Source organism: Phragmites australis, chromosome 22 (assembly GCF_958298935.1).
Source record: "Phragmites australis chromosome 22, lpPhrAust1.1, whole genome shotgun sequence".
NCBI lineage: Eukaryota > Viridiplantae > Streptophyta > Magnoliopsida > Poales > Poaceae > Phragmites > Phragmites australis.
Window position 1 is genome coordinate 18,787,026 of NC_084942.1, and position 24,852 is coordinate 18,811,877.

The window sequence follows — 24,852 nt, forward strand, 5'->3', positions numbered from 1 at the left end:
TCTACAGCTCCACTGCTCAGCCAGCACTGTGAAGTCAGCTCCTAGCAGAGAAAGCACCACGCCACCCACAAGGCCACAAACTACACACACGCTCCTCGTCCTACTCCATGTGCATGCTACATGTGCAGGCGTGTGTGTGGGGTTGATGGTGCTTGTAACTGTTGCCGCTGCCGCCGCACCTGCTGCTCCAGTCTACCACTCTAGCTAGCTCTCGCGCTCTCTCTCTCTCTCTCTCTCTCTCTACCACACAGATCTTTCTATCTTTCTCTGTCTATATATACACGCGCCTCCCCTTTCCACCCATCTCTTTTCCTCTACCCCGTCTTTTCCTTTCCTTTCCACCCCTCGCGTGCCCTAATTTCTCGCTGTCCTTGTCGCCCACCTCCTCCACTTCTATACATACACAAGCTCACTAAGCCGGGGAAAAGAATCTTTCTGCTCACAACTCCCTATCCCTGCCTCCTCTCTTCTCCAGCCAGCTCCCTCTTCTCCGTGCAATTATTTGGGCTCCTCTCCTCTTTGTCTGAAGGTGGCAAAGAACTCAGCAAGGATGGTGTAGCCGTGCCTCTGTAAGTGGATGCCCCATCAGAATCCTTGTTGTTTTTACCAAATCACTAGTTTTACCATCCAGTGCAGATGGTGTGCTCTTAAGTTAGTTTTTTTTGTTTGCTCATGCAGTTTAATTTTGTTCATGTGTGCATTGTTTCAGAGAAAAAATGGTTTGCTCAAGTCTCTTGCTTGTGCTGTGGAGTAGCCTGATCTATTCATTTCTTGAATTAGTTTCTTGTCTTGTTGGGAAGGTGATACTGTGGTAAATGTTGATTGGATGATAAGGATTGTTCCTAAGTTTTTGGGTCTTGTTTTACTAGGTAGTGTGGAAGATTTGGAAATGAGACAGATTGACAGTGCCATTTCACTAGAGAGTCTCTTGTGCTTTCTATGGCGCGAGTAGGAAATTTTGGTGTTTTGATGAAAAATAGGGGCCCAGTTCTTGTGGATTTACTACATCGATGCACTGATAGTTGTCTGTCTTGTAATTTTTTTTGTAAGTACGTGCTTCCAACAGATGAACACTTTTGATTCTATGTACTTGCATTGTGTTAGGTTCTTGATACTCCTTGTGATTACTTATAATTTTCAGGGTATAGAATGCATCTCCTTTTTCTTGGTTAAGTCTAGAGAGAACTAAACCGAGTCAGGTACTCAGGTTCCTATGTAGAGATATTTTCCAGGAACTCCATTTCCTCCCTTCATTTCTTGCTTGATTGCATCATGATTGTTTTTACTACTCATTTCTCCTCCCTTCCATATGGAATATTCACTTGTACATGCAAAATAGGACCAAATAAGGATGCAAAATGATGAGAAAACTGAATAACTTGCTGTATGAGCTGCCTGAAAGATAATACTAGCTTGTACCCAGCAGTTCAGAACCACAGATCCAAGTCCCATCCTACCTGTAGGATACCCCCACTGCCTTTAATTTGTCAGTGGCATAGCCTGGGGATACAATGGTCCAAGCAAATACCACATTGATTTGGCTTTGACACCATGATGTCCACATTGTTTTCTTTTGTTTGTTCTTGATTATGCCTGACTAGAGGAACAAACCAATCTTGAACACTAGCTTAACATAACTTGCCTTTTAATTTGTTCTAGATTCAGTTTAAGGGTCCACACTAATGTTTTTCACTTGTTTACATGTCATGTAAAACTTTTCTTTTTTATTAATTCTTTTACAAAATTTGCTGTATTCTTTTGTCTCAAATACTTTATTAAAATTAGGTGAAAAAATATATACAAAATGGTCCTAGAGGGAGTAAACATCTTTCTGTGGTTCTGATTATCTCAAAATTCACCTGTCACTTCATTAATTTCCAGTGTCCAAAGTAATCACCTGGCATGTCGCCGTTAATGCGTCATTACCAAGGGTTATGGATGGTCCTGGTGTCATCAACGATTCAACATCACAATGATTTGGATTTGCTTCACATTCTCCTGTTTTGTTTTTTCCCTGGGGTATGAGTATTAGGTTGGCATTTAATTTGGCAGATTAGCTTGTCCTTGATCAGCACCCAGTTAATGCCGGATGGCGACTTTGCTCCAGAAAGAAGACAAGCTCCCGAGAAAACAGTGCGTGCTTGTTCGAAGGGTTGTGCCCACACCTTTGTCTCTATGCTGGTTATGGCGTCGATGGATGCTTGCTTGCTTGACACCAGTAGCTGCCGGTTAATCTTGGTGAAGGTTGACGGCAAGTAATTTTGTCTGAAAAAAACATCTAGTGTAAAACTATGGTAAGTTTTGTCAGAGAAAAAACTATCTGAAATATATCACTTTTTTTACATAGCAGTGTAACTGTTGCCTGAAGAACTTGCAGATTATCCTGCCACTTTAGTAATTACATAGTCACAAGAATAATCTTGCATAGAATTGCAGTAGTGTTTTAGAGTATGCATTGGCTGGCTCTGGAGGCAGCAGTAGCAACTAGCAAAACTTGCAGGCCACAGTTACTCCCCTCTCCGCCTTTGCCACCTCAAACTGAAACCAGTAGATATGAATGCTGCAATGAATTAAAGCAACTAGCCACCAGTAATCACAAGCATCTGCCCTGATTTCTTCCCATCTGGTAATGAACTACTGATGAGTAATCACTCTTCTGCATGTAGCATTGTAGCAAGACACCAGCTGAAGCATCTGTGGCCTCTGTCAGATTATAGCATAGTTAACCATGCTCGTTTGTTGCTTGATGTCCCTTTTTCATTGTAGTTTGTATGTTCCATTGATCTAAAGATTTTATTTTTGTCAAAAGAACCCATGCTTGTGGTTTGAGCTCGAAGTTGCAATGGGCTAAAGATTTTATCTTCCTTGCAGGGATGGATGGAACTGTGGGAGCAGAGCGCATTATGAGCTGTGGGAGTGAGGGATGGGCGATGGCCTGTGCAGATGAAGGAGCGACAGCGCTGGCGGCCTGAGGAAGACGCCGTCCTGCGCGCGTACGTCCGGCAGTATGGCCCGCGCGAGTGGCACCTGGTGTCGCAGCGCATGAACGTGGCCCTCGACCGCGACGCCAAGTCGTGCCTCGAGCGGTGGAAGAACTACCTCCGGCCGGGGATCAAGAAGGGCTCGCTCACCGAGGAGGAGCAGCGGCTGGTGATCCGGCTGCAGGCCAAGCACGGAAACAAGTGGAAGAAGATAGCCGCCGAGGTGCCCGGGCGCACGGCCAAGCGGCTCGGCAAGTGGTGGGAGGTGTTCAAGGAGAAGCAGCAGCGGGAGCTCAGGGACAGCCGCCGCCCGCCGCCAGAGCCCAGCCCCGACGAGCGGGGCAGATACGATTGGCTGCTCGAGAACTTCGCCGAGAAGCTCGTCAACGAGCGGCAGACCGCGCCGCTGCTGATGGCCGCACCCGTGCTGCCGCCCTGGCTGTCGTCCAACGCTGGGGGCGCCGCTGTCGCGCCGCCGCCGCCCAGACCTCCGTCTTCGCCGTCCGTGACGCTCAGCCTCGCGTCCGCTGCGGTGGCGCCCCAGGCCGGCCCGCACGCCGCGCCGTGGATGCCGGAGCGCGCCGCGGCGGAGTTCAGGTTCCCGAGCCCGCAGGCCCCCGGCGCGCCGCCGCCCGGGGTGCCGAGCATGGCGGTGGCGGAGGGGCAGGCGCTGGCGGAGCTCGTGGAGTGCTGCCGCGAGCTAGAGGAGGGGCAGCGCGCGTGGGCGGCGCACCGGAGGGAGGCGGCGTGGCGGCTGAAGCGCGTGGAGCAGCAGCTGGAGATGGAGCGCGAGATGCGGCGGCGCGAGGTGTGGGAGGAGTTCGAGGCCAAGATGCGCACGATGCGGCTGGAGCAGGCGGCCGCCGCGGAGCACGTGGAGAGGGAGCACCGGGAGAAGGTGGCCGAGCTGCGCCGCGATGCCCAGCTCAAGGAGGAGAAGATGGCCGAGCAGTGGGCCTCCAAGCACGCGCGCGTCGCCAAGTTCCTCGAGCAGGTCGGCTGCTCCCGCCCCTGGTCCTCCGCCGACATGAACTGAAAACACCTGCTGACCACCTCTGATCCGCCGCCGCCATCGCCGCCCATCCCACTCCATTGACACTAGAGCCTTCTTGGACGCGACATGTAAAACCAATCTCAGACGCCGCCGCCATGAATCTCTTGCTCGTTCGCTTTACTTTCTTTTCTTGTTCTTCTTTCACAACTGTTGTTAAGGTTCACTGCTTCTCTCTCAAGTTGATCAGAATTTCAGAAAAATGTAATGCTACTGCTGCTGCTGCTGTCTTTGTTTCTTCTCTCTAAGCTTACATTCTGTTAGTCTTTGAACATGCCAAGTTTCTTAGCACTGAATAAACGACAAATTAAGAACAAAGTTTCAAATCAAAGTGGCTGCATGCAGCCTAACGTGAATGACATGTCAGTGTGTGTGCTGCTGGTATATGGGCCCATGCGTCATGAAAAGCTCAAGTGTGAGTTTTGGTTATCCAAGAACACGTCTAAGATTCCCTAAAACAAAACACGTCTAAGATCCATGGGCTAGATGGGCTTGTGGTCACCAGAATGGGCTAGATGGGCTTGGTTTTGAAGGAAGGAATGTCACTTCGGCAGCTGATGCGTTGAGGCCCCATAAACCATTCAGAGCAGTTTACTAGAAGACGCACAACATGGGGCAGTTTGGTTTGCCTCCTAATCAGTCGAACCAATAGTTGTCCCAAACCCCAAGAAAATTTCAATTCTTTGACCAAACTGTGGCCTGAAAAGTGTGAACAAATGATAGAAAAAATTTATTATGTTCATTAGTAAACTGTGGCCTGAAAAGTGTGACCAAAGGGAGCAACATGTTTAGTAGTGGGCAGGAAATTTTTTTTTTCCCCGGTATATCTAGTCTACTGAGTTTATTGGTAGACATCGATAGAAAAAATTTACATGTTTATTAACATTTTGTTTGAATTTTTTTTAAAACTTTGTCCAATATATCTAATATATTCGATAAATCATATTTATCGGTGATCTCCGACAAATTTTATTTACCTGCCGGTAAAAAACGTCAGCAGTGGTCTCCCTACGTTGCCATTCGAGCATTGCGTTGCCCACCAGCTGACCAGCATAAGAGCTTGCGCTTTGCAGCAGATCCCAATCCGGCAGCCCAGCAGCAGATCTGACAACTTGGATCAGCTAGCCAGCTTACTTCATCAGACACGTCGATCTGACGGCATGGGTTTATTTTGGTGCTGCACTCTGAAACTATAAAGGGTGGTATAATTCCATTCTGACCGAGTGTTCAGTAGTGGATGATGCTGACTTGCATATATAATTGATGAATGAGTTGAAGTGCTCCACTTGATTCAACCACCAAGGCCACTTGTGCAAAAGGCTTTCACGCTACCTTTCTTCTTATTCTACATGTTCCTGCTATACATATGGTGCCTAGCAGCTAGCTTAGGGATGGCAATGCCGGATCGGGTACAATCGAAGCATATCCGTACACGACCTGAATTATTGCCATCCGTGAAGCAGATCTCTACATGACTTGCTGCACGAAATTTCTTATCTGACTCATGCCCACGAAGGCTAACGGACGAAATTTCATGCATGTGCCGGTGTGCCCGTGCCAGTGCTCACCGGATACCTGAAACCCATAGATCGTCCGCTGGTTTCCTAGCCGTAGAACACATGGATGAATAATCCACAACTATCAAGAGCAGCAAGCAAAGCAAACACTGACCACATCAATACATCATACAAGAGATCTTGATAGGGTTGCGTCTCCATAGGGGATCTTTCAGGACGCAACAACATCGTCGTGGGAGAAGTAGACGACTGAGGGCCATCTCCAGGAGAGTCACCTTCCGTATTGTAAATAACTGTAGCAACGCGTTTTGCTTGTTTTTGCTGATCACGAGCGGCTGGCGGAGTTCTCTAGCGAAGTCTTTTTCGGATGAACAGTGTTACAGAGGGAGGAAGTTAACTAGCAAATTTTTGGAGAAAAAAAGATCCCGTATCACTGTACATAGTATATGTATATGTGTCTAAAAAGAGGAGGAAAATAATAGAAGAGAGAAAATAGGGTAGCTGTTGCAGATGAAAAAATAGAGGATACTGTAATAGTATTAGAGGATGTTGCAATAGTGTTATAAGGAATAAATTTTTAGAGTATACGGTAAAGATGATCTGAAAAGAAGGTGGAGCAGGAGGGTTCGGTGACAGGGTGTGGTCCATCGCTGGTAGGAGGCTGCGAGCGACACGAGATGCCCCTGGTGAGGCCGACGAGATCTGTCGCTGCGAAGAGTGTAGACCTGAGGACGTTGCATGGAGAGGAGCGTCTCGTGGCCTCACGAGCAGCCTCCGGAGATCCCTGGACGTCATGAGAAGGGTGAGTGGAGGCATGGGTAGAGGCGTGCAAGGCTCCTGGACTGCCTAGCGAAGCACAGGCAGCTGGGTAGGGCACGTCTCGTTCACCAACACCAAGCCTAATCTAGCCTAACAGTGGAAAAAAGGTTGTGCAGCACAACCGGGTGGTGTTTCTAGAGGAAAGCTGAATAAATGGACTGGGCTAGGGAGCATTGGGCCAATATTGTTTATCCTGTAGACCCGTGGGTAATTGCGGGTGGATTACTGCTTTACGGGTACCCAACCTAGTATGATTGTAGACAAAAAAAAAATAGACCCATACCCACGTCTGACGTCTGTAGGATTGCGCCTGCATTGCAGAAGGGATGCCTTAGACTTGACTGAATCAACAGACATAGCTACACTGCAATAATATGTAATCAGCAAGTTGATAAGCTGACATCGCTCCTCCAACTAATCTGCCCATTCTGAAACAGGCATGCAGAGATGGACAGTCAGATGGAATTTGCAGATGTGGACAAAAATCCAAAATTAGATAATATACGTACACGGTGTGCCGAATGGGCTACAGTGCCGTATTCGGTATACGGTGTGTCGAATATGGCCTTTGCCTGCCGTGCGGTCACTAATTCAGCACACGGTCATATTTGACACACTGTGTGTCGAATATGGGTTTTTCAGCGTACGGTGTAAAAAATTCATTTTCGATAAATAATGCGCCGAATACAGATATTAAATTTATAAATACGATAATATATTATCTATTTCAGCAAATACGTTCATATATGTTATCTAATTTTAGATTTTTGGCGATATGTAGAGATCAAGAAAACATGTGCAGGACTAGCTTGTTCTTCAGGCTTGTAAAGTTCCCCATTTCGATTTTTTTTTTTTAGAGTCCGGAGCTTACTAACTGGTCAATCATTGATGCAAATCGAGTCGATGGAACCATGACGGCTGTGATCTCCATGCATAAGCTAGCAGCTCAGATGAAGGCAGGCAATCAGGCAGGCCCTGACGACGCAACAAGACGCGGCACATGGCACAGAGGCCCTAGCGCACATGAATCCGCACTGATTAACGCGACGCAGCCACGGTCCTGCCATATAATATGCAGATGCGTATGCATGCTGCCGCTCAATTACCAGCTCGATCGACCCTCTCCTGATCGATTCTTTCAGGAAAAAAAGATACCTTTTTTGCAGCTTGTTAATTTCTTCATTCTGCATGCCCCAGATCTGGGTGCAGGTATATATGCTAAGTTTAGCTCAGTCTGGTGCAGTGCAGACTGCAGAGATCAGATTATTAGCATGGATTGCCAAACTGAATCATGCGGTACACACAGTACAAGCATCAGATTGGTTGGGAAGGGAACCTGTAGATAGAGGGTATTACAATGACAGAAATTTCAGGGAATCATTGTAGGGCATATTGCAACAGGAGCAAGTTCAGATTCTTCAGAAACCAAAAAAAGAAGAAGAAAATGAAAGGTGATGATGTCTGTCTTGCAGCTGGAATCTTTGGCGACCTTTTTTCCTCCACACTCAATTGTGATTCCCTGAAGAGTGAAGACAGCGACAATACAAAATGAACTAGACAGCAAAATAAATACCATAGAAGTTACAGCAGGTTACATAGAAAAAATGAAGAACAAGGAGAGAAATAAGGAGGGAAATCTCGAGCTCTCTTAACTGCTCTGACCAACCCCACCTCCTCCCAGCTCCCCTGTTTCCTCTCCTCTTCTTCACACCTACAAGCTCAGATCGCTCGCTCTCTCTGCAACACAGCGCAAAGCGTAGCGACCAACCACCAGGAACTTGCCAGCCATTGTCGACAATGGCGGAGCCCAAGGCGTCCAAGAGCAAGAGCAAGTCCAAGTCCAAGAACCCACACCACGATGGCCATGACGCGGCGTCCAAGAAGGCCAAGGCCAGCGCCGCGCCGGCGTCCCTGGACGCGCACTTCGCGCCGTGCGCGGACGTGAAGGGCCTCCGCTTCGGCGTGCAGCTCGTCACGCGCGCGCTCACCGTGCGCCGCGCCGCACCGCTCGAGCTCCCGCACCTCCTCCGCGCCGGCGGCGATGGCCCGCTGTCGTTCGCACCGACGACGACGGCGTACATCCCAACCAACTTCGCCATCCTAGCGCACCACGCGTGGCACACCCTCACGCTGGGCCTGGGCACCAAGAACTCCAAGGCCGCCGTCTTCGTCTTCGAGCCCGCCGCCATGAAGGCTGCCGCCGACGCCGCCTGGTCGCACGTCGTCCCGCTCGGGGACGTCGGTCGGCGCCTCATCCGCGCGGCGCCGGGGGCCCCGGAGATGGCGCGGTTCAAGTTCCGTAAGGGCTGCGTCACCTTCTACGTCTACGCCGTCCGCACCGCCGGCGCGCGCGGGTTCGCGCGCTCCGACGAGCTCAGGGCCGTCGTCGAGGCCGTCGCCAGGCTCAAGGACTTCCTGGACCACACCGCCATGCTGGCGCTCCCGGGCCAGAGGAGCATTGATGTTGCCGCCGCTGCGGCGCCGGTGGGCGTCGTGCATTGATGCATTTACAGTGGCGGCTTGTCACGAACTGTGAATAGAATCTTTTTGTGCCTTATTTTCTTTCGGTGTGTGCATTGATTTCTGAATGTAACCATTTCGTTTTTGGATTGAGATCATGTTGTGCAATTCCTTAATTCTCTAGTGTGAATTTGTTCATTGGCATTAGAAAATACCATGGCAATTTTCACTCCTAAGCTGCTGACAAGAAACCCAATCGAAGTTAGCATTTTGATTTTCAGGTTGGAAATGACAAGTTGATCCTTAGCTTAGTTTTTCCTTTCAAGTGTAATTCTCATGCTGTGATGAGTTGTGTGTTTGTGTTCTACAAAAATTTGTCACAATTCAGTCCTTGAATGTGATTGCTTCTGTCTTCTGTGGATCATGATCAACAGAAAAGAATTTGGCAAATATGTATGTGTGCATGAATGGCTATGGATTGTTCACACTGGCAGCGAATATTAACAGAGCAGAACCTTTAATTGGGGAGCATCAGCATCACACTGAACTGAGCTCCATCATTGCTCCAAGATGAGCTGTGCTTTACAGCCATGAGATTCTAGTTCTATCTAGGCCACAGCTTTGTGAAATGCTAAGATAAGCCGTATGATCTGTTCCAGCCATTCCATGTTGCACAATGAGTGCACTCAATATAAGTGACCTAATTTTACTAATGTGATCTGTAATCAGCGATTCTTGTCCTCCAGCCCATATGAAAATGGGAAGAGCTAGTACAACTAGTTCACAATAAATTGACAAAGCTCTAGTCCCTCACGGAGGACCATGCATGCTTTGGAACAGATGCAACACCACCAAGAAATCCTCGGTTCTCCTTACTTCCCATGACAACCTGTGAATCCTGATGCAAGTACAGAAAGCACAAGAAGCAAGCTCAAAAGGACACTGGACATGTCGGGATGCATCACGCCCCAATCTTGACGCCAATACTTGTACTGAGTACTGACAACGATGATGCCATTTTGTGAGTTCTGAATCACACTAGAACAAGCAGCTTCAGCACGGCGAACTACAGCACCGGCATGCCATACAGCTCCAAATCTGTCTTGCAGCTTCACCATGACACCATGCTGCTGCCTGGCCTGCCCCCACATGAAAAAACAACACGCCAACTTGGAGAACACAGCAGGTAGCCGGCATAAGGTGGCCAATGGACCATGAGATGCGAAAGGGAGTTCAGCTGATGCTGCACAAACCATTGCAAACCTCCAATGGCAAGGGGTGGGCAGCTTGATCTAAGCCATCGACGGCGTGACCCGACGGTCAAACATGTACCATCCGAACCGCAATCTAGATCTAGCTCCTTTTGGGCTTCCAAATTCCAAGGTTACTACAGCTGACAAGAACATCGTGATGCATTCGTTCATTAGTCTATCAGAGATGAAAGGGAAATTGCTTGAGGCCCGGTGGTGTTCGTGGCATGACGAGTTCATGTGCATGGTCCTGCATTCTTCGCTGTAAAAGGATGCAGATGTCTATAGAAAGCAAGAATAAAGGCGCCTTTACAAATCTTGTACCATGTTGTCTGCACTGCAAAGAGTACCAGACTATAGCAACAATTGGACTCAAAATCGGATTGAAGCATAATAAAAAATCCAACTCTTCTCGGCGAGATATCAGTGGATACGGAATTAACCAAGATATACTCGATGCATCCTTGGATACAACGCTTCAACGTAATTTTATTCAATTTGAAACCCAACAGTTGGTTCAAGAGGTAACAAGTCATATCTCAAGAAGTGCTAAAATCTTTTCAAGATTACAAATTGATGCTGACAAAATCCTCAAGGTTAGAAATTTGTCAGGGGCAACAAAACCCACACGATTAGTCAGGCGTCGCAACACCCTGGTTAAGCTCAGCAAATCTCATGCCAACCCTCATGGAGTGCTTCAGGAACTTTTCTGCACAGCGGCGGACGCAGGACTCCTCTTGCTTGTCCAGGGTCTTCCTGCGGAACGAGTCAACACAATCTGTGAAGCATCTCTCCACTAGGGAATTGTACATTCTTAGACTGCAAACCGACAAAGCAAAACTGTGAGTATTCTGCAATTGCAAATTTCACTAATACGGAGTAAAAGAGTCGATTAGCATCCATCAGACATTTTGCAAGTCTTTTGGGGGAAACAAAGGGAACATCTGAATTTATGAGGAAACATCACCATCAAACATTACAGTTTCTGTAGATATATTGCTACTACCAAGGATCATTCATTCTTTCTACAGGGCAACATCATTCTAATCCATCGCATTCTTATTGCTCTACTATTTTGAATAACTTCACTTTTAGCCATATAAAAGGTCCTCCGGGTGGTTTACAATACCTATCAAAAAAAGGTGGTTTACAATATATTGAATTTCTATATCAAGTCTTAGCATGAACTGATGGAAATTTCAAACATTAGCATTAAAGATTAACTTGGTGGACTCTGGATGAACAATAAAAGACCAACAAGGTAATGCCCACACTTGCATTTTCAGCTCCAGCATCTAAACCTCGCACAACAGTTGCCACATGTCTGAACAGCTAAAAGCCCATAATTACAACCAATCAGTGAGCAATTCAAATGCAACAATTCCGAATCACCCAGAAGGAAGACATACTTCTCCCCACATAACTCAATCTCAATAGCTACAATACTCCACACTGTCCGAAGACTAAAAAAATGATACCATCAAACACGAGTTCACGACCACCACAATGGCTACGGCTAAAACCACTGATCAACAAGTCTAATGTCGCATAACCGAGCATATAAGAGATTCCAATTAATTCAACACCAAGAATATACATATACGTCATCACAAATCACCAAAAAGATTGTGGAAAAGCCACAAACTATCAGTTCTAACCCACGGTACCCTTGGGCCTTGGTTGCCACTAGAGTAGAATAGTTCAATGCTAGAAACTAACACTTGACCTGATAGGTTGGCACGTCCTTACTAGAACGGAAGTGCTTCCCACAAGATTATCTAGATGAACAAACTAAGCTAATTATCAATGAAGCTAGCAGAGCATGCTACAGTAAGTAGATGAACAAATATTAATCCCCAAGAAAGAATTGGAAATAAATCATAAGTATGTCTTTCAGCTAATATTTATTCAAAATTAACTGCAAGAGGGCCATAAAGATCACTTCCTCAAGGCCTTTCCCCCAATCAAGCTTCCAAGTTTCGTATGCAAAGCACCTAGATCATCACAGCAGTAGATACGAGCGCCCACAAAACCAGAACTAGGGGACGCGGAACCTATCGACCCATGCGACACAAGAAATTTAACCCAAAAACTATCAAAGCGTTACAAAGATGCAAATTTTAGCAGGGACTAGGCACCAAGAACCGGTATCATTAGGCAGGCGCGAGGACTAGACCTGTCACGGATCTGGAGCTGGTCGACCATGGCAGCCATGCGCATCTTGTCCTCCTCCGGGAGGCCGTCGAGGTCCCCGAGCATGCTCTTGTCCATGTCTGCCGCCGCCGCCGCCGCCGGAGGAAGAAGAAAGCTAGGATTTTGGACAGGAAGAGGAGAGAAGACGAGATCCAAAACCTCGACTTTATTTTTATTTTTCTTTTTAATTCCATATGCTTGCTACGACGACATGGTGGACTGGACCCTCCAGATTGGGCCGGAAAATTATGGGCCTTACATTTAAGCCCAGTATCCTAAACCCTTAACTTTTTAGAAAGAATTTAGGCCTGATATGGGTGATTTGTTTTTAGACGATTTTTGTTTTTGAAAGATCACTTTTTTGGTAGAAGTTTTCGAGAAATCATATGAACTTCCTGTAAAGTTGCTGCGTACCAAACAAGTAGTACCAGCTTCAAGTCACAAAAGCGAAGCAAAAAACAAAAGGGGAAAAAATGCACAAACAAACCATCTCATATTTCACTCGACAGCACACCATGGAATTACAGTACAGCACAAGACACACTGAAAGGATGAACATTGCAGCTTAGCAGCCACATGATCCTCCAATCACAACAGCACCAGGTGTTGGCACTTGATAGTTGATACATACACTGCTGATCTCACAGCCACAGCAGTAGACACACAGCAAGCATAGAGGCAAGCACTGCACTTGCACCGGCTTGACGAGCCTCACACCGGATGGCTCCTTATTTTTTTTTTTTTTTTGCGGAAAGGGATTGAATTAGATTAAACCATCAAAATACATCCCCTTTTTGCGAAGAGGTCCCAGAGAAAAAAGCAAATTACATATGATGCACACAGAGAACTCCAACCCATCTTCTTCATCGAAACTGGCGACCACTGCTGCTTCCCACGACGACGGCGACGAAGAAGCAAACAGAGCCGATTTTGAGGCCACTAACCGCATCCGAAGCGGAGCCCACACATGTAGAAGCCGCAGGAGATGCGCACAAACGAGCTCGGAGGCCCCGCCTCCACCAAGCCCCTGTACGCGCAAAGAAACATTGAACGAGCATCGGCCAACTCCACTCCAGTTGAGGTCGGGCAAAAGACCGGCGCTAGATCTCACGGAGCAACCGGAGAAACTAGCCCAGAAACGAGATCCGCTGCCGCCGGCGAAAACACCGACGGCCCGAAAAGCAATGCCGCACAAGGGGACGGCAAAAGCCTCCAATCCTTCCGCAGAGAAGACTAGAGATACTAACCATTCCACTGTCGCACCGAAGAAGACGCGGAAACCACCGCCGATGCCTGAGACGACAGGGAAGGAGAAGACCCGCACGATATTGACACTAAGACCTAGCTCGGCGAAGATCGCCGAAGACAAAATCTTCCTTTGCTTTCCTCCGCTCGGAATCTTCAAAGAAACAACGCCGGCAAGAAGACCGCCGCCGAAAGATCCCACAACGGAGAAGAGGCGAAGGGAACAAAAGATCACCGGCAACCATGTTGCCATGGAAGGACCTAACTACCTAGATCTAAAAATTAGACCCTAAAACCAGATCCACTAGCGGATCTTGCTTCCCCTCCCTCTCCGGCGCCGGAAAGGCCACCGGAGAGGAGGGGAAGCGACGGGAAACGAGAACGCCGGAAAAACGCCTTTTCACCCGCTCCTTACTGTAGAGAAGGGGAAAAACGGAGAGGGGAAGACAACTTTCGGATGGCTCCTTATTTGACCACACTGTCACACACATACACATACAGGAGGCATGCTGAAGCACGCATGCGGATCGATCACCATCTCCTTAGCAGTTGCAGGGGCTGCACTTGCAGCTGGGGCCGCAGCTGCAGCCGTGGCCAGCCTCGCCGGACTCCGCGGCCTTCTCGAAGTCGGCGTCGAGGCGCCTGCGAGAGAAGCAGAGGAGATTTCAGGCATGGAGCTTGATATGGAGCAGCATATCAGTTTAGGCATGGAGCTTGACATCTGATTCATTCAAGTGCGAATTAAATCTTAGATAACTTGTTTGTTTATGCTTTCGAGGTGGAAATTTATACCCCTTCTCAGGTGCAACACCGAGGACCATGGCCGCCGGGGTAGTGGCAGTGTTCTTCTCAGCCAAGTCTGGGTACATCTTTCTGCGTCCAGCAAAGTAGCACAAGAATTTTAGTAACCGGAAAGGACACTCTTTGCTCATAGTAATCCTCTAAAAACGATTAAGCTCTGAAAATAATCGTATATGTAGGTTGCCTGAACATGAATTATCAGAAGTTACAGCTCTGAAGCAGTAGGAGATATCAGCTAAGTAGTTGAAATGATATGATTGTGTCATCAGAACATGTTGAAATCACTCAAATTAGATGCTACCTCTGGAGTCTGAACAGCTTATATATCAGTTTAGCTTGAGATATTCGTGATCAGTGGGTGTGAAACGTACCCGCATCCGCCGCCGCAGCCGCAGCTCGAACCGCAGTTGCAACTTCCACCGCAAGACATCTTCTAGATTTGTAGGTCTCTTAGAACCTCAAGAACACCTATGCAAAGAGAATGGGAGCTTGAGTTGATGAACACAGAGCGATTGATAAGCAGAACAAAGATGTCCCTCCTATTTATAGAACTTGAGAGGCAATCAAGCAACTGCATAACGTGTAAAGCGTTTACATGTCAAGCTGCAATAGGCCGGTTGAAATAGCCATGGAAAATCCCAATTCTCCAACGATGCAAGTTTTTTTATGTGTTTTTTCTCAGAGTAAGATAAAGGTTATGGTGCTGCGGCGAAAATTGGAGTGGAATGAAAATCCGATTCGTTGCTTGGTTAGTTTGACTCTATTTTTGTACTAGTTGCCTACTTAAAAAAGTTGTGCTATTCTTTTATTTGAATTTGAATTAAATTCTTGTACAAATGGGAGCAGATTAGGTCCTCTGTTGGTTCAAATCTTGCTGTCACACCTTGCGTTGAATTTAGTAAAAGGCTCAGCTCTTCAAATCTCGCTTTCAGACCATGATGCAACTCCTTGCTTAAATAGATGCATTATTGCACATCTTCAAATCGAATACGTTTCTTGTAAGAGTTGAATTCATATTTTTGTATAATATGCATTGAATTTTATCAAATCCTTAGCTGTTCAAAATCTCCCTTTCAGACCGTGGTGCAACTCCTTGCTTAAATTGATGCATTATTGCTCATATTCAAATTGAATACGTTTCTTGTAAGAGTTGAATTCAAATTTCTTGCAGAGCATGCATTGGATTTGATCAAAGCAAATCAAATCTTGCTTTTCAGATCGTGATGCCAACCCATTGCTTAAACTGATGCATTATTGCACATCTTCGAATTGAATACGCTTCTTGTAAGAGTTGAATTCAAATTTCTTGCACAGCATGCATTGAATGTGATCAAATCCTTATCTGTTCAAATCTTGCTTTCAGGCCGTGATGCCAACTCATTGCTTAAATTGATGCATCGTTGCACAGTTTAAAATTGAATACGTTGCTTGTAAGAATTGTATTCAAATTTCTTGCACGAAATGCACTGAATTTGATCAAATTCCCGGTAAAGTCAACCTCACACCAGTTCCATACCTAAAGTAGACCACACTATTGTACAAAACTGGATTTAAAGAAATAAGTTCTGCATTGAACAGAATATGAGTTTCTTTCTCCATCGCCTTCACAAACCTGTGGGTGAGTCGGTGTGAGTGAAAGTGAGCACCGGACTAATTTTTCAGAGAAGATTGAAAATGTGATGTCTGGTAAAATGGTCTCGCCGAATGGTCTGGTGTGTGCAATGTTGAGCACCGGAGGCTTCACCGGACAAAGATTTATAGAGATGTTGAAAAACTAAGTTCCAGTGATAATGTACTCACCGGATGATCCGGTGATAGACGTGTGAACACCGGAGAGTATTACCGGAGCCTTTCAGTTCTGAGGCAAATGTTGAGGTGTTCATCGGATTGTTCGGTGTTGGGATTTTATGATCACTGAACTAATTTTTCAGAGAGGAATACAAACCGGGTTCCAGTGAAGTTGTACTCACCAGATAGTCCGGTGTTGCACTGGTGTGAACGCTGGACCATCCGGTGTTCACATTTTTGTTACGTCTGATATTTTTTAACTTGATTTCGAGTTGGACTAACATATGATGATGTTATATGGTTCTGGAAATGCATGTTTGCTAGTCTCATGGTGTGCAGGTGATGGATGCAACTTGGCGGTCGACGGCGGGTGATCGAGACTAAGCGGGGTGCTTGGTGCCGGACAATCAAGGAGGCCGTGTGGAGTCAAGGATGATCCTAACGGTACACATGGAGGTTAAGTAAGGCAAGAGATAGTTGATGAAGGTGGCGTTTTGACAAAGTCAAGCGAAGGGGATGCCGGTGCAAGTGACAAGATGGCCCGAGGGATCGGGAGCGGGAGAGACTTGCTGATGATCAAGATCTCAAGATAGAGGACACGCGTCATCATCAGAGCACTTGCTTCAGGTGAAAGCAAGTGGCGGCTAGTCATGCTTTGAGAAACATGCTAGGATTTCGCGGTTTGGTCTCAAAACCGTGTGAGGACTGGAGGTCCATGTGGCATCATCACAAAGCTTACGTCGAGGCAAAGCTAAGTCATGAAGGTGTCACGGTTGTTCAATGGATGGAGGAGAAAATGGACTAAAATGCTCCCGATGTTAGGTAGGAGTATACTACAAGAGAGTGGTATTTTGGGAACAGCTAAGGAAACTTACAGATCAAGTTCCTTAGACTATAAATAGAGGGGTACGGCTGGTTAGGATGAGGCCCCTTGAGCCATCCATATGAGAGTATTGTGCTAGAGTTTTAGAGAAGATGGAGAGAAGTGCTTAGCCTATGTAATAGGTGAGAGTTTTGGGAGATAAATCTTTGTAATCCGTCTAAAATAGGGCTGATCTCTTTAAGTAATGAAGTTTAAGTTTTTGCATATGCTTGAATTCTCCTCCTTCTAGTTTCCTTCTATTGGTTCCCTTGCAAGTTTGCAAGTTTTTGATGTTTGGTTGTTGATTTTTGTTTTTCTTTTTGAGCTGAAATTTTAATACCTTGGGAAGTTATTTTTCTTGATGCTAAAGACATAGAATTCACATAGACATGCATATATGATGGGGTCTTGACTCTTCTTACCTCTAGACCATCATCTTGGAGAGTTTACTTGCCTGGTAATCCTTAAATCGTGGGAGGAAAAGGCAAAAAAGTGGGCCCACCCAACTAAAGGGGAGAAATTCTGAACTTCAATAATTGCAACTGAGCATGCTATATACTCTGCCTCCATCGTGGACAACGCTATACATGACTGCTTCTTGCTACTCCAAGAGATAACACCGCTACCAAGCCAAAATGCGTATCCTGATGTCGACTTGCATTGCAGTTGAGTCATGCCTTTGTAAACAAACCTTTCCCTGGGTTTTTGCCTTGAAGGTAGAAACATACGCAGCCTATCCAGAACTTGAGGCACAGGTCGTACCAGAAGGCCAGTAATTGATAAGGATGTCCCCCTCGATGTCTGGAATAATCGGGTCGAGGGGGATCACCGAGGTAATCTTGTCTCTGTTTCGTTCATCTTCAAAGTTGCGAGCTTTTGGGCACAATGACATATAGAATGGTTTTGAATGGACCTATGGTTCATATTCCATCAGTGGAGTCATATTGCCTCGAAACTTTCCGCCTTGCTTTGTCTCTCTGAGTATTTTGCTTCCGCTCAAGGTTTGAGGTGTTGAGTGATTAAAAATAGGAGAAGATTGTCTATTTTGCAAGAAATTATTGAGACGCCTATTCACCCCCTCTAGTCGCCACTTTTGATCCAACAATTAGTATCAGAGCTGGTTTGATCACTTGTTGACCTTAACCAGCTTTGTGATCCGTAGGCAACATGGAGAGAAGTGGAAAGATTCTGCTGTTTGATGGTCGTAATTTTTTGTACTGAAAAGTGTGTATGGAGGCTTATCTCTTAAGCGAAGGAAGTGCAATTTGGGAGGTAGTTGATTTCAACTACGGGATCCCTGCTGCTCGCATGACTCAGGTTCAAATCGAACAGTATGAGGCCAATAATAAGGCTATAAATATTTTGTTCACAAGCCTGAGTTGAAATGAGATTGACAAGGTTCAGCACCTCCATACTGCTCAAGAGATCTGGATTACTCTGAGTATCTTTCATGAAGGCATTAATCAGATTAAGGTCAAACACCAAAGCACATACAACCAAGAATATAAAATATTTATGTAAGGCCCCGGAGAGTTTTTGGATGTCATGTTTGCTCTCTTTGATGGAATTGTTAGCAATCTTCCATCAACTGGTGGTTTGCCCTATTCTAACCACGAGAGATCTATCAAGCTTCTCTATGCTCTGGATCGTAGCATATGGGAAGTGGATTTCGAGCATCAAAGAGTCATCAAGCTATGACACGTTAACTTATGATGAACTCTTCAACAAGCTCAAGTTCATCGAGATAGCAAAAATGACTCGAATTGGTCTTGGAAATCCCCTGTTTCAAAATATAGCGTTGGTTTCCGGATCTAGCGGTGGCAACTAGTCTGGAGTTGGTGTTTCTTGTGCTAACACTTTATCTGGTGGTTTTGCTTTGTCTTCCTTGGTCTCTATCACAGAGGAGCAGGTAGATGTTCTTGATGATGAGGATTTTGCACTGATTGTGAAGAAATTCACCCATTTCTACAGCAATCGTCAAGACCGGAGGAGGGGCAGTCCCCATGCCTACTTTGAGTGTGCTGACACTACCCACTTTAAGGCACTCAAGAAGAAGAAAGACCGCCACCACGACTATGACAAGCACAAGAAGAAAAACAAGAAGCCCTTGTTCAAGAAGAACCGTGACAAGATGGCTAAGGCGGTGGCCAAGGCGGCTTCTAGGGCGTTCGTGGCAGCTCTCAGTGACATCGACACCTCTTCAAACGAGGAGGAGAGCTCAGAGGAGGATGAACCGCAAATGAAGATCAAGAATAAAGTTAAGGATCTCATAGGCCTCTGCTTCATGGCGGATGACAACAATGACAACGACTCCGAGCTTGATCCCTCTAAGGTGTTACTTTCCTATGATCAGCTTTTCATCTAAGTCGATACCTTGAATGATGCTTTCATTAGTCATGATAGGTTACTTAAGAAAGTTGTGCGTGAGTTGAAGGAGCTTAAGTCTAAGTACGAGTTTGTTTCTTCTGAGCTTGTGTTACTTAGGTCTAGGAGTGATGATGAGGAGTGTGAGAGTTGTTTGGTGGTTATGACATAACTTGCCGAGCTTCAGACTTTGCATGCTCAAGTTGCCAGTCAACTTGATACTATTGAGAAGAAGTCTCTTGAGTAGTAGTCTAGATCCACTCTATTAGGTGCTTGCAAGAATTGCCCTTTGCTTGCAAAGGATATTGAACTAAAAACCAAGCATATTAAGGAATTAAAATCTAGATTAGAGAGTCCTGAGAGTTCGAAAGATGTGCAGTCAAATTATTCCACTTGCACCATCTTTCAGGACAAACTCAGCTAGGTTAGAGGGCAAGTTGAGAAGCTTTTGGTCCAGAATGATTATCTCCTTACTCTAGTGGACAAATGCTCAGAGGGCAAAGTCAAAATGAACTTGATCTTAGCCAATACCAAGATGTGTGTTGATAAGGCGGGTTTGGCTCTTGGGTTAGGTTTTGAGAGGGTGGCTTACAATGGGGAGAGTAAGATTGTGTTCACCACATTTACAACTCTATAAGTCGAGAAGTCTAAAATCAATACAACATCACAAACCATCAAGAAACACATTCCACAACCCACAAAGAAGAAGCCCGCATCACAACCCAAGAGAGCTCCACAGCCCAAGATGAGAGAGCTTGTGAGAGAGCCCCGAGTAACCAGCAGTCAAGTTTTTGAGAGATGCTACCACTGCATCTACTGCCAGATAGAGGGTCACTTGGTTGAGTTTTACTTTCGCTGTAGGAGAGATGAGTGGCGTGAATGGGAGTGGAACACCCGGGGCATATACCACCCCTCTGTTGGTATACATGAGCCTTTTTCTCGCTTCCACTCACGAGTCCTTGGTGCTTTTCAGTCTCTTCCTAGAGGTGTTACCTAGCATGGATCCTACCATGACTCATATAGTTTTGGTTCACGTGTAAGAGACTTTGAGTCACAGCGCTTTGGCGGACCACGCTCTCCTCGACATGGTACTCGCCCCCAGTGTGCTAATTCTAGGATTGATTTGCATGCACCTGCTTTTACTACCTCAGGGCTGATGGCCTAATACTAGATTCCCAAGAAGTTTATGACTAACCTCAGTATTATTGAGTCATCCACCTACTACTCTTCTCATATGTAGGTGGCAGTCGGAGGCCTGAAGAACAAGTGGCTCATTGACTCCGGTTGTTTGCGCCATATGACCAGAGATGCATCATAGTTCTCCAGCCTCACCCTAATGAAGCGGCACGAGTACATCGCTTTCGGGGATGATCGGAAAGGAAGGTTTAAAGCCAAAGGTATGGTAAGGCTGAATAAGAGTTTTACTATCAAGGATGTAGATTTGGTGGAGCATCTAGGATACAATCTTCTCTGTATATCAGTTGCTAGATGAGGACTTGGAAGTGCATTTCAAACATGATACTTCTCGAGTTTTTGATTCTTCTGGTGCTTTGATTTGCAAGATTTCCAGAGTCGGGAGAGTTTTTGGAGCTAGTTTTTCTGATTCTCTTGGTTCTTCTCGTTGTTTGATTGCTCAACCTTCTTCTAAGCTTTGAATGTGGCATAGGAGACTAGGGCATATGAGCTTTGATTTTCTTAATCGTTTGAGTGCCCTAGGCTTGATCCGAGGATTGCCCAAGCTCAAGTTTGAGAAGAATCTTGTTTGTGCTCCCCGTCAGCATGGCAAGATAGTTACTGCCTCCTACCCACCAGTCAATTTGATGATGGCTAAACGACTAGGAGAACTTCTCCATATGGACACTGTTGGTTTTTCCCGGGTTCTCGGTGGGTGAGAAGTGGTATATACTTGTCATTGTTGATGATTTCTCTCACAACTCTTGAGTCTATATTCTTGTGAGCAACGATGAAGTGTTCTCACACTTTCAGAGCTTGGTTTTGATATTGTTCAAGAAACTTCCTGGTGCATTGAAAGCAATTTGTAGTGATAATATCATCAAATTCAAGAACTATCTCTTTGATGCTTTCTATCTTGAGTATGGCATTGAGCGTCATTTTTTTTCCCACGTGTTCCTCAGCAGAATGGCATGGTTGAGAGAAAAAATCGCACTTTGGTGGAGATGGTTAGGACAATGCTTGATGAGCATAGGACTCTTAGAAAGTTTTGGGCTGAAGCCATTAGCACAGCGTACTATATTTCCAATCGGATTTTCTTGCGCTTAATTTTAAATTTGACTTCTTATGAGTTGCGCTTTGGGAGATAGCCGAAGGTCTCACACTTGAGAGTCTTTGGTTGTCATTGCTTCATCCTAAACGTGACAATCTTAACAAGTTTGAGTCACGTTTTTCTGATGGCATTTTCTTGTGGTATTCTCTGCATGTTAATTCTTATATGGTTTTTAATCTTGACACTAACGCTATCATGGAGTCCTATGATGTAACCTTTGATGAATCAACCCCTTGTGCTAGTGCTTCCTTTGAGTGTGCATGTGATCGTGAGATTGGTGAAAGCATCTTCTTGGATAGTGACCTTCCAGCTCTTGGGGATGACAAGGATGATGCACTACCTCCTACTACACTCACTCTCGAGCTGGCTCCTGCTTCTTTTACACCGCTAGAGGGTTCTGCAGCCTCTTTTTCCATTTTAGCTGCTTTCGAGCCTGCACCAGCAGTATTTGAGGGAGAGGTTCTCTCACAGCGTGAGGCCCCTCAGCACATTTAACGACATTACCCACCACACCAAATGATTGGTGATCTCAGCGAGAGGGTAACTTGTTCCAAATCTGCTCATCATGCTCACTTTACTTCTTTTGCATTCGTTGCTTCTTTCGAGCCCCATGATGTTGAATATGCTTTATCTGATTCAAATTGGGTCAATATCATGCATGAAGAGTTAGAAAATTTTGAGAGAAACCAAGTTTGGGTCATAGTAGAACCACCTCCTAATGTTCACACCATTAACATAAAATGAGTTTTCAAAAACAAACATAGGGAGGATGGGTCTGTAGTGAGAAACAAGGCTAGACTTGTGGCTCAAGGTTTCACTCAAGCAGAGGAGATAGACTTTAGAGAGACCTTTGCACCATTAGCTAGGCTAGAAGCCATTAGGATTCTTCTTGTATTTGCAGCATTCCAAGGTTTCAAGTTGTACCAAATGGATGTCAAAAGTGTTTTCTTAAATGGTTTCATAGAAAAAGTGGTTTTGAGCACCCTAAATACCCTCATAGAGTGTATAAGCTTAGGAAGGCCTTGTATGTGCTTAATCAAGCTCCTCGAGCTTGGTATGATAGGCTTAAGTCTTTCTTGCTAGATCATGGGTATAAGATAGGGTCTGTAGATAAAGCTTTGTTCACTCCTAGGTATGGCAAAATTTTCTACTTGTCCAGATTTACATGGATGATATCATCTTTGGTGTTTCTTCTCATGCTCTTGTGGCCAAGTTTGCAGAAACTATGAGCATGAAATTTGAGATGTTGATGATGGTTGAGCTCAACTTTTTCTCAGACTAGAAATCAAGCAATGCAAGCAAGGTATATTCGTCCACCATACGAAGTACACCAAGGATTTACTAAAGAAATTCGACATGAGTGATGGGAAGCTCTTAGCCACACCGATGGCTACCTTGACAATGCTTGATCCTGATGAAGATGGAGAGGAGGTGGACCAGCGGGAGTACAGTAGCATGATTGGCTCCCTCCTGTACCTAACGGCGACAAGACCGAACATTCACTTCGCCGTTTGTTTGTGTGCGTGCTTTCAAGCTTCACCAAGGACGTCTCACCGCCAAGCGATAAAACGCATACTTATGTACCTTAAGCACACCTTGGAGTATGGTCTTTGGTATTCTGCCACTTCTTTTCTCTCTCTTCGAGATTTTTCCGATGCAGATTTTGCTGGTTATAGAATTGACAGGAAGAGTACCACTGGTACCTGTCATTTTTTAGTACTTCTCTTATGTGTTGGTCTTCTCATAAATAGTCTAGCGTTGTGTAGCTGCTGCTAGCTGTTGCTCACAGATTTTGTGGATGGTTACTACCTTGAGAGATTTTGGGTTGGATTTTAAGAGTATGCCACTTTTGTGTGACAACACTAGTGCTATCAGTTTAGCCAACAGTCCAGTTCAACATTCAAGAACCAAACACATAGATGTGAGATTCCACTTTTTGAGAAACTACAATGAGAAGGGAGACATTGAGTTGAGCTATATTGATACCCAACACCAGCTAGTCGACATATTTACCAAGCCTCTAGATGCAACCAGATTTGCCTATTTGAGATGAGGGCTTGGAGTTTGCCTTTCCTATAGCATTGTGTGAGGGGGAGTTACTATTGTAAATACTCTATCTTATTTTTAAGCATTCGCATTGCATCTCATCATGTAAGATAATCATAGTAATTGAGCTTTGACTTGTATGTAATTGTTTATCATGTTCGTAATTGCTTAGGCTTAATCAATGCTTGTGTTAAGAATAGTTTGATGAATATCTTGCTCTAGGATTTTTTGGTTCAAGGCAGTAGATTAGGGAATATTGCACTATATTTTCTGTCTTTGTAGTTCATGATAGAACCTTTGGGGAACATATGTTCCTTGTGTCACAAAGGCACTGCTTAACTTGATCTTGTAACTATCTTGATAACTTGTGCAAATTGAATAATCATGAGAAAATAAGTCTCTTGTGCTAAAATGTGATCCAACACAGTTGTTTTGAAGCCTCAAGGTGTTTGTCGTACAAGTCATGTGATACTTTGCTTAGATAAGAGGAACCTTGAGGATAAATTGAGAATGAGAGAAATGTGTCTAAATGTTAATTCTTTTTAATCACTTGATCAATCTATGTCTTGGTTTCATATGTGAGCGTCTGCAAATCCCTTTGTCCTGAACACTTGTTTGGTTACTTTGAGGTTGAAATTGGCTAGTTCTAAATGCTTGTATTGGCTTGGCACGAGTGTATGCTTATCTGGTGGTCACTTTGTATATGATTCGGCTATGTGAACTTCAATGTGCCAACCAATTCTCTGGGTTTAGCTTGTAAAGCTTTATGTCCTCATGTCACTGTCTCTTTTTGAGTCTCTATACGATTGTGAGCTCCAACTTCTACTTTTCACAGCCATTTGACATTTCTAGCTCTTGCAAATGCTTTATGATATACTTGTGAAAGCTCATTAGGATTGCATATTCATGCATTGCATAGTCCTTTTGACCTTGATGTATACATTGCCAAAGGGGGGGATTATGAAAGCAAGTCTCAAAGGGGAGAAAAGGTTAATCAACAAAAATCTTGCATAATGAATGGAAAACTTGCTAATAAAACATGTGCATTCATCAAGGGGGAGTATAGGGAGAATATCTTTTGCATTTTTGCATTTTTATTTGCTTTTTTACCAGTCTCCTTTTTTTTCCTTGAAGCTTTTGCAATCTTCTAATACCAAGTGATGTGTTCTTGCTCTTTTCAGAGTTTTTGGT

At 45.1% G+C, this 24,852-nt stretch overlaps 4 protein-coding genes across 4 annotated transcripts; 2 read left to right on the forward strand and 2 right to left on the reverse strand.

Annotated features, from left to right (window-relative positions):
• The first annotated feature begins 230 nt into the window (after positions 1-230).
• On the forward strand, positions 231-4,304 carry LOC133905318 (protein rough sheath 2-like). The gene is made up of 2 exons (XM_062347080.1): positions 231-569; positions 2,872-4,304. Exon 2 carries the CDS (start codon positions 2,944-2,946, stop codon positions 4,015-4,017), a length of 1,074 nt encoding a protein of 357 aa, XP_062203064.1. The 5' UTR covers positions 231-569; positions 2,872-2,943; the 3' UTR covers positions 4,018-4,304.
• A 3,629-nt stretch (positions 4,305-7,933) lies between these two features.
• On the forward strand, positions 7,934-9,045 carry LOC133905128 (uncharacterized). Its single transcript, XM_062346839.1, has one exon. It carries the CDS (start codon positions 8,166-8,168, stop codon positions 8,868-8,870), a length of 705 nt encoding a protein of 234 aa, XP_062202823.1. The 5' UTR covers positions 7,934-8,165; the 3' UTR covers positions 8,871-9,045.
• Positions 9,046-10,528: 1,483 nt separating this feature from the next.
• On the reverse strand, positions 10,529-12,437 carry LOC133905340 (mitochondrial import inner membrane translocase subunit Tim9-like). Its single transcript, XM_062347111.1, has 2 exons — positions 12,255-12,437; positions 10,529-10,897 (listed from the first exon to the last, which is right to left on the reverse strand). Exons 1-2 carry the CDS (start codon positions 12,347-12,349, stop codon positions 10,711-10,713), a joined length of 282 nt encoding a protein of 93 aa, XP_062203095.1. The 5' UTR covers positions 12,350-12,437; the 3' UTR covers positions 10,529-10,710.
• A 308-nt stretch (positions 12,438-12,745) lies between these two features.
• Positions 12,746-14,848, reverse strand: LOC133905341 (metallothionein-like protein 4B). Its single transcript, XM_062347112.1, has 4 exons — positions 14,689-14,848; positions 14,309-14,389; positions 13,971-14,158; positions 12,746-12,988 (listed from the first exon to the last, which is right to left on the reverse strand). The coding sequence occupies exons 1-3, from the start codon at positions 14,745-14,747 to the stop codon at positions 14,059-14,061; spliced, it is 240 nt and encodes a 79-aa protein (XP_062203096.1). The 5' UTR covers positions 14,748-14,848; the 3' UTR covers positions 12,746-12,988; positions 13,971-14,058.
• Between the last annotated feature and the right edge of the window lie 10,004 nt (positions 14,849-24,852).